The sequence below is a fragment of the Opisthocomus hoazin genome, chromosome 14, assembly GCF_030867145.1.
Source record: "Opisthocomus hoazin isolate bOpiHoa1 chromosome 14, bOpiHoa1.hap1, whole genome shotgun sequence".
Classification (NCBI taxonomy): Eukaryota; Metazoa; Chordata; class Aves; order Opisthocomiformes; family Opisthocomidae; genus Opisthocomus; species Opisthocomus hoazin.
In genome coordinates this window covers 16,792,543-16,800,764 of record NC_134427.1, presented here as the reverse complement: position 1 = coordinate 16,800,764, position 8,222 = coordinate 16,792,543, and the positions used below count along the sequence as shown (strand labels likewise).

Genomic DNA, 8,222 nt, shown 5'->3' with positions numbered 1-8,222 from the left:
CACCATTGCAATATTCATACTGAAACAGAACTTTTGGGTTTCCTGTTTGTTTACAAGTGGCATTATTTACAACCTATTTTCAGGTGTTTTAATACTAATTTTTTTACTAATTTGAGCCCCATCCTTTCATACGCTGGACTGTTCAGTGTAATTCTGTTTATTAACCTGAAGGGCAATCTTTAAAGATACATATAACAGTTTGCTTTAAAACTTTTAAAATACATAGCTTTGTAGATTAAATTTCAGTAGTTGTAGGAATAAATGTCACATCTCAGTTATGACAGCTATAGAATGTTTAGAACATATAATAGGTGAAAAAATGCATTAAAAGCAGCTTTTATATAGTTCAGCAATGGTAATGTACAATATTGCTGGCATAATTTCACATCTTTCCATTTGAGCCTGGCGTGTGCTGGCATTTCAAGAGGGGTTTTTTTATGGAAACACTGTTGACTCCAACACGTATGAAGTAGGGCTGTGAGACTGCAGATCTTGCAATCAAACCTGACTTTCCATACAGAACCAGTGAAAATGCCTCCTCACAGAGCTGATGAGAGCAGAATTCTTGGGGAGCTGTCTGAACTGAGCTTGTTATGACAAATACATGGCTGGTTTGGTAGCACCTCGTGCTGGATGCCGAAGTCAGGATCCTACAGGCTGTTTTTAAAGCACGATGCCTGTTACTACATCAAGTCTGTCTGCTTGAAATCCAAGAATACAGCAATTATGATATAAAGCCCTTTCTTCTTAATCCAGAGATTCCAGGCAATGTGTAGAAATGCCTCACCTTTTGTAAAACCCCTTGCATAACTCTTGACATAAGCATTCATTACTCAACTTTTTGTTTAACTGACAGAGCAGAAGAGCTAACAAAGATGATGAAGAGCAAGTAGCATCCAGATAAAATAATACCTGAATTTTACAAAGCAGGTGGCAGTGTGCCAGAACGAGTTGGAAATGAGATGCTACTTGATTGTTTTGCTTTGTCCTAGAGCTCCTCACGTATGCCCTCGTGACACACACACGTAGCGGGTGTTTGGGCACTAGGGGTGAGGGAAATTGCTGACAGCCTCTGCTCGTGCTTGGTCATTGTGTCCTCCTTGGTTCATGTACAATCTGTTAAGCAACCTGGCACGGTTCTTTTCGCTTAGTCATTGCAGCCAGTCACTGTTGAAGGAAGGGATCAAGTTGCAATGAACAGAGAATAAAAAAGAAGCTAAAACCCATCCATTTTCTCCAGCACTTTAGAAGAAAATAAAATCCGTGCCTGCTGCTTCATGAAACCACTGCTTTTGTGACTCGCTGCTTCCCCTTTCACAATAAATTCTCTTTGTTTTCTCTGAAAAAGCAGTGGTCTTACCAAAGTGTAATACTTCCTTCTCAAGAGGCACGGATGCTTAACGTTAAGCTTTGCCTTGTGTTACTGCCAGTTTTCTGGGTAGTTTTTATTTATTGTTACTATTCTTTGTGATGCATCATGTTGCAGCATACAGATTAGTACTTAAAATAGTGTTCAGTTCCATAGGATGTTACAGACTAACGTAAGAGTCGAGTGGTTGGGTCCACTGAAGGGTAGGTTACAGCCTACGTGACAGCCTTCCAAAGCTCCATCTTTTGCTCAGTGTTAACAATTTTTGGGGCCTTTTTAATGCCTAACTCTGTTTTTGCAACAGCAAAGCATATTATACAACATGAATATGTTCTGTATTTAATATTCTCTTGAAGTTATACTACAGAACCGCATTTACAGGCATTCAGCTAGAACATACTTTACTCAGTCTATGTGTTGGATAATGTAAGACATTGGAGAAAGACAATCCAAACTTGAAACGCTGGGGGAGGATTAAGTATCACATTCAGTTGCAATAAATAAAAACAAACAGCACCATTATGCAAGAGGATTTTATTGTCTGCCTTAAACAAATAAAAGCACATTTCCAATTTGAGGTAAACCATTAGTAGTAGTTTGCAAAGGGTATAAATGTCTCTAAAAATAACATAGCAACACAAAGATCTTGACAGGAGTTACATTTGTCTCTAGACCTTCATTAGGTAGTTCATACAGTACCACTTTACGCAAGCTCTCTGGCTCAAACAACCGCACTCATCATGTGAAGGCCCAGTGTAACCAAAAGAAAGTGCCGTGGAAGTGCTAGGGCTGAGGGAACATTAGTCATTCTCACCAGAGATGGTCTCAGGCACTTCAACGTGTTGTGTCAACTTGTTTATGAAAGCTGCTGTTGTGCAATGCATGCTACTTCCGAACAGGTTTGCCTAGCTTACACCTTCCCGCTCAGGACCCGGTTCATCGTTTTGGTCATGTTGCCAAATAGGAACAACTCGGCTGAAGAGCCGAAACAGAGAAACCAAATACAGGGAGCTACACTGGACAGGCACCCACGCAGAACCACCTGGAGAAGCAACACGTTTACGAGGGATCAGCAAATCATTAGTTATCTCCCTGGAATTTCTGAGAAAGTCTTGCAGCAGTAGGTGGGATGATGAAGGAGCACATTTACATTGTTCCTTGGTCAAATCCATTTACCCAGCCCCCTCTGGTAGGAGACAAGGTTACATAGTTGGAACAAACCTAGTAATTAAGCATAGATGGGAGCTAAGAGAGCAAGTAAGTGAAAAGCGATTCAAAGGTCAGTTCCCCTAGGTACAGCATTGCTGGTTATGCATAAGACTGTGCCGTTTCTTTTCGTGGCAACGCTCCAAAGCAACAAAGGCCTCAACACAGAAATGGCTTACACCACGTTACTTTATTTTGTACAGGAAACTTGTGTAATTTACATTGCCCGGTAACATTTTTCTGCTAGTTAAAGCTGCATGTACAAGAGCATTTGTCAACTGTGCCTAATAGCAAGTCTTTTTTAGGCCTAGGAATCAACAGCAGCTGATCTTCCCTGTTTAATATAATTTCATTAAAATTCACAGAAGAGTTTTACTAAGAGGAAGAGTGAATGAACAGCAGTCCAGCCGAGTCAGGCTTCATGGTGTACCTGGTTTTTACGGATGTCTAGTTACACTCAGTATCTAAACCTTTGTAACACTTCAGATGTGCTTTAAAAGTAAACAAAGAATATTAATACATGCATAATTATGCATGACCGACTATATCAAGTATTTATCAGTTCTTATTAATTTTTAAGTATCTAAAAGTGATTTAACCTCTCAAAAATCCTTATATTTTCTTAAAGCAGTTAATGTTTCATCTGTAAGCCGCTATGTAACTCCTGAAAAGCCAAATTATCTTACATAGTATTGAATTACATTGCATCACAAATGCATATGATGCTTTATGGACAAATAAAATATAGTTCCTTTTCTAAAGGAATTACAGCCCAAGGCCCAGATCCTGCAGAAGCTAACACAAAACAAGTTTTAGTGGAATTTGTGTTGCATATGTGAAGTCACTCTTGTGCTTGTGTCCACAGTGCTAGGTTGTTAATGAAAAACTGATTTCAACCTACTCTGTGCTAAATGGTGACAGAAGAAAAACAGTAATAGTCCGTTATTGCCAAAATTGCAGTTTAGTTTAGCACAGACTTTTTTTTGCATACTTCAGATTATGCAAGTTTAAAGGAAGACAGATCTCAGACCTTTAGTAGTTTACCACTGAATTTTAAAAGGAAACCTTTGAGAAGAAAGAATTAATTGTAACTTTGGACCTTTTGTAAGCATTGCTGCTGTTGCAACTTTTAAAATAGAAGTGGAATGTTACAAATGATCCTTTACGATTCAAAAATAGATGGTTCCTCCCTGCACTCTCTAATCTTTCTTTGCATCCTGGGCATCTTTTTCTTCTTCATCAGAGTACACAGTGGGTTCCTCCCCTTCCTTCAGCAGCTTACCAACATAGTGATACTTAACTGGGGAAAAAAAAAACAAACAGAATCCAAGTCATTTTTCCACTCTGAAGATGTACCTTTTTAAACTCCTATAAGATACACCTTTTAAACTCCTATGTCTGTTTCCTGAATTAACAAAATGCCTGTATTAAAATAAAACAGCTGTCAGCAACTGATTCTGAACACTGGGCAGGAGGACAAAATCTGAAATCAACTACCTGGACTACTATTAATGTTGTAGTTAAGTGTAAGAAACATGCAAAGTGAATGTAACTATAATTCTTCTTCTATTGCCTAAGCCAAAAGACGAATGAATGTAAAGACACATGTAAACTGAGGGACTCATCCAGCTAAAGAAACAGAATCCTGGATTAGATTATTTTTCTTGCCAATGTCAAAGCTATTTTTTCAACCAATGGCATTGTTAGAATATTTACGTTATGTATTATACATGCATGCATATACATATGTGCACACATGTACGCAGCCTTCAAGGGTTTTTATTTTTTGCAATATATGTTGAAAATATCCAACAGGACAGAAGAGAGATCCTTTCTCCCACAGATAAAGGCGGATCTGTTATCCGATTATGCAGTTAAGCCTCTTGCCTTATCGTTTATCTCTTTTTCAACATGTAAAAACGCCAAGATCATACACATCTAAGAACTCGGAGCTCTGCTGTGTTGCCCATCGGTCAACTTCAACAAAGCAAAACATACCTCTGATTACAGGTATTTTGGACTAGCATTGTTGTTATAATTAATAAGAATCTAAAGCAACTAATTGCCATATTTGCTAGAAACAGTAATAAAAAGAGTGCAGTTCACTGTCAGTCCTGACGCCCAATTCTTGACAAGGTAGATTTAAACACTAGTTTAGATCAGATGTTTCGTAGCATAGTTCTGGTTTCTGAGACATACTTGTTAGTGTAATAAAACTGCCACTCAGTGTGGCATGATTAACAGTCTTGATTAAGACAGAATGCCAAAATAGTAGGGGCACGTCAGGTCAGGACCGAGATGTTCTAATGACATTATGTGGAGGACAGCTCCATTCTAGCTAGTCATAGTAAATCTTTAATACTGAACACTAGATTTAAAAACAAAAAGCATTTGATTTCTTCTATATTAATTTTTTTGTATATGCAATTTCCATACATACATATATAAAAAAATAAAAATTCATCAAGGCAAACAACTGATACATTTATTTTTTGTCTTATCTGAGTAGAAATTATCCCTTTGGTGTTCGCTTGCCTAAAAGGCATCATGGGGTATGGAGGAATTATTTTTCACCAACAAGATACACCATAGGAGAAAAAAAAACCGGCATGCCCTGGTACAAGGTCAACACAGCAATTTCCATAGACCTGTGAAGTTCTCCTTTTTGAGCAGCAAGTTGAGGCACACGACACAAAACAGTCGGAATTGCCCTTTTTAAACTTTTAATACTAAGCATAGAAAAACAAGGCAACTATGAAAGTGACTTCCTTCTGTTAATTCTTATTTCTGAGAAGCTGAATGGGACATAAACTTCATTTTTCAGAGCATTAAAATCTAATATAGATGTGGTCATAACTGTACCAAAAACATGCTCTTAATTTCCAATTCCTGTCAACTTTTTGGGTGGTCTTATAGATCTTATCCTTCTCTCCTACTGTTCTGTAAGGAACAGAGGGAGGGAGAACGCAGAAGCAAAACTTGACATTTCTCTTAATTCTTTTGAGCAACAGTAATTCTAGTAATACTTTGTAAACTGAGGTATTAACTCAAAGTAAGTTTTCACACCAATGCTTCCAGCTGGTAACAGCCTTTTAGCCATTGCTTCTCTTATTACACACTAGTTAGCTACTTCTTTGTAAATAGTTTTAAAATTGCTTACAAGTGAATTGTGACTCCCAGTCCCTCAAGGTCTCTTGCTCTGTGGCATTGAGATCAGAGAGGTCATCATAGTCGTCCCTCAGAGCCTCCTTATCCAGGCAGAAAGTGGCAAGGCCTCGGGACGCATCTCTTCCAGCAAAAATCCCATACGGGCCCTCTTTAAAATAAAAACATAAGCAGCATTATTACAGAGGTAATGGATGCTGTATGACCTTCATGGATCAGAGCCCCCAGACTGAAACAGATGGTGAGTTCCTACCCTGACCTGCGGGTCAGAGGCGCCTCAAACTTCTGAAATGTTTTTAAGTGTTATTCTACTTGATAAGGGAATAATAAGGGAAAATGGAAGAAGAGGACATGAAACAAAACCATGGGAAGAGATACTGAGTTTGCTGAAACATCAGGACAATGAACCACATAAGGTGCCTGGAAGGTACAAACAGGGCAAGAATAAGCATACAAACTGGGAGGCACATCCTCAGAAAGAGGAACAGACGAAGGATGTGCAAATCTGAGGTGAAATGGAAGTTTTCTAAGAGATGCTCCTGATTTAAAGAGCTGAAAGGATGACTTGAGAGAAAACGTGGTGGAGGTATCAGAAATTACCAGACTGGAAGAAACATCTGTTAAAACTTTCAAAATGCAAGATGAACTCAAATGATCAAAGCATGCAACTCACAGTAGATCAGAGATATCAAGACAGACTCTTGCTAAACTTCATTAATGAATAACTTGCTGGCATGACAAGCCGAAAATGGAGATATCACATGTTGCAACTAGACATTGAAAGTTCCGATTAAGGGAGCTTAAAGAAGTTAGATGTGAACTCTTGTTACTGTATAGAGCATGCCATCTTCCACACCTACCACAGTGAGTTTTTTCCTAAATTCATCACAAGAATCTTATTTTTCCATAAAACGAAAACCAAACCAGCCAGACGCTGTGATGAACCATTTGGTAATTACCAAATTAGATACAACTGGCAGCTTTTACTGTTGTCAAGGAAGGCAGCATCCAAAGCATGGTCCTTAAATCAAGTGGTTTTAGTTTGCACAAGTACAAAGCTGCACATCTAACTCAGCTCTATGTTATCACCTTGAGTGCTGCAGAATGCAAAGTTACAGTCCAGCATCGCTCAGCGACAGTCTCCAGTCTATGTTTGGACCAAAAGTAATAACCTCATCACGCGTCCAAATACATGGTGTCTCCTGCACTACTCTCCTTGCTTCTGAGCTCACTCCTGCAGCTAGCAGCTGTCTGGACTGCTCAAAAGTGGTTATGCCAGACAGATCCTGGTGCAAATTCGCAAGCCTCGGGAAGTTTTTTTAACAGGAGGCCTCGCCTCTGTTACAAACAAAAACCCATGTCCTAGTGGAGGTGATTAATCCTGGGTGCACATACTCCCACCCACCTCATCGCTAGCTGCTCCATAAGCCTCTGCACAGCTTATTCAATCTTTGCACACTTGAACTGCCTGCACTCCTGATAGGAAGCTGGTTTAATCTAAATTGCCGAGTATTTAGTATCAATATTATGCAACAGAGCGATGTCCACGAAGAGTTGGGACTGGAATGCAAACACTGAGAGAACACTTGGCTCCTGCTGCCAGGCAAAGGCACCCGAGGCCAACGAAGCAACGCGGGATGCCAAAGCCGGACTTGTTACGCCATCGAGGCCCGGCCCTGGAGCCCGGGCAGCAGCGGTGCCCCTACCCGCGCCTCAGCCGGGGGGCCAGGTCTACCCGGCGCCGGGACCGCCGGCCGCGCACGCCCTCCCCAGCTCTACGAGAGCCGCAGCCTTTCCAGGCCTCCGGACCGCGAGCCCGGCCGAGCGCTCGTTCCGCGGGCCCAGAGGCGGGTTCGGCATCAGGGCGGCGGCCGCCGACTCCCCCTCCCCTCCCCCCCGCGCCGGCCCCGCACCCGCCCCGGGCCCGCCGCGCCGCCGGCCCCCGCCCGCCCCGGCCCTCACCGGGCCCGTAGAACTTCCTGGCGCGGGTCACGTCGAAGACTTTGCCGTTGATGGCCATGAGGATGCGGGGGTCGCGCACCCCGTCGTAGGGCCGCAGCTGCGCCAGCGTGAAGTCCCGGCGCTTCATCTTGGGCAGTGGCGGCGGGTCCGCCTCGCCCGCCGGCACCGCGGGCCGCTCGCCCCGCAGGATCTGGTAGATCAGGAAGAGGCAGAGGCCCAACAGGCTCAGGTTGAGCGGGGAGCCCACGATCTCCAGCAGCAGGCCGCCCCCCTCGCCCGCCGCCTCTTCGCCGGCCATCGCCGCCTCCTTGTGCGCCATGGGGCTCGGCCGCGCTCCGCCGCGGCGGGCTCCGAGGCGCGGCGCGGGGCGGGGCGGAGGGGCGGGGCGGCGGGGCTGAGGGCTGCCGGCGCCGGTGTGGGGGAGCGCGGCGCCTTGCCCGTCTCCGGCAGCTGGGGGCGCTGTGCGGCCGGCGGCTGCGGGCGCGGCGCGGCTGCGGGGAGCGCGGCTGAGGGGAGCGCG

General features: G+C 43.3%; 1 protein-coding gene across 1 annotated transcript; it reads right to left on the bottom strand.

Moving 5' to 3' along the window:
* Positions 1 to 2,746: 2,746 nt before the first annotated feature.
* Positions 2,747 to 8,074, bottom strand: PGRMC1 (progesterone receptor membrane component 1). Its single transcript, XM_075435544.1, has 3 exons — positions 7,703 to 8,074; positions 5,736 to 5,891; positions 2,747 to 3,875 (listed from the first exon to the last, which is right to left on the bottom strand). The coding sequence occupies exons 1-3, from the start codon at positions 8,019 to 8,021 to the stop codon at positions 3,775 to 3,777; spliced, it is 576 nt and encodes a 191-aa protein (XP_075291659.1). The 5' UTR covers positions 8,022 to 8,074; the 3' UTR covers positions 2,747 to 3,774.
* Between the last annotated feature and the right edge of the window lie 148 nt (positions 8,075 to 8,222).

What these genes read in the sequence shown, in the direction of transcription:
- PGRMC1 (XM_075435544.1), bottom strand. Translation starts at nt 8,021, where the DNA reads ATGGCGCACAAGGAGGCGGCGATGGCCGGCGAAGAGGCGGCGGGCGAG. An exon ending in CAGGAAGTTCTACGGGCCCG is followed by an intron (nt 5,892 to 7,702) that starts GTGAGGGCCGGG and finishes TTTATTTTAAAG; the next exon opens with AGGGCCCGTATGGGATTTTT. An exon ending in CTGGGAGTCACAATTCACTT is followed by an intron (nt 3,876 to 5,735) that starts GTAAGCAATTTT and finishes TTTTTTCCCCAG; the next exon opens with TTAAGTATCACTATGTTGGT.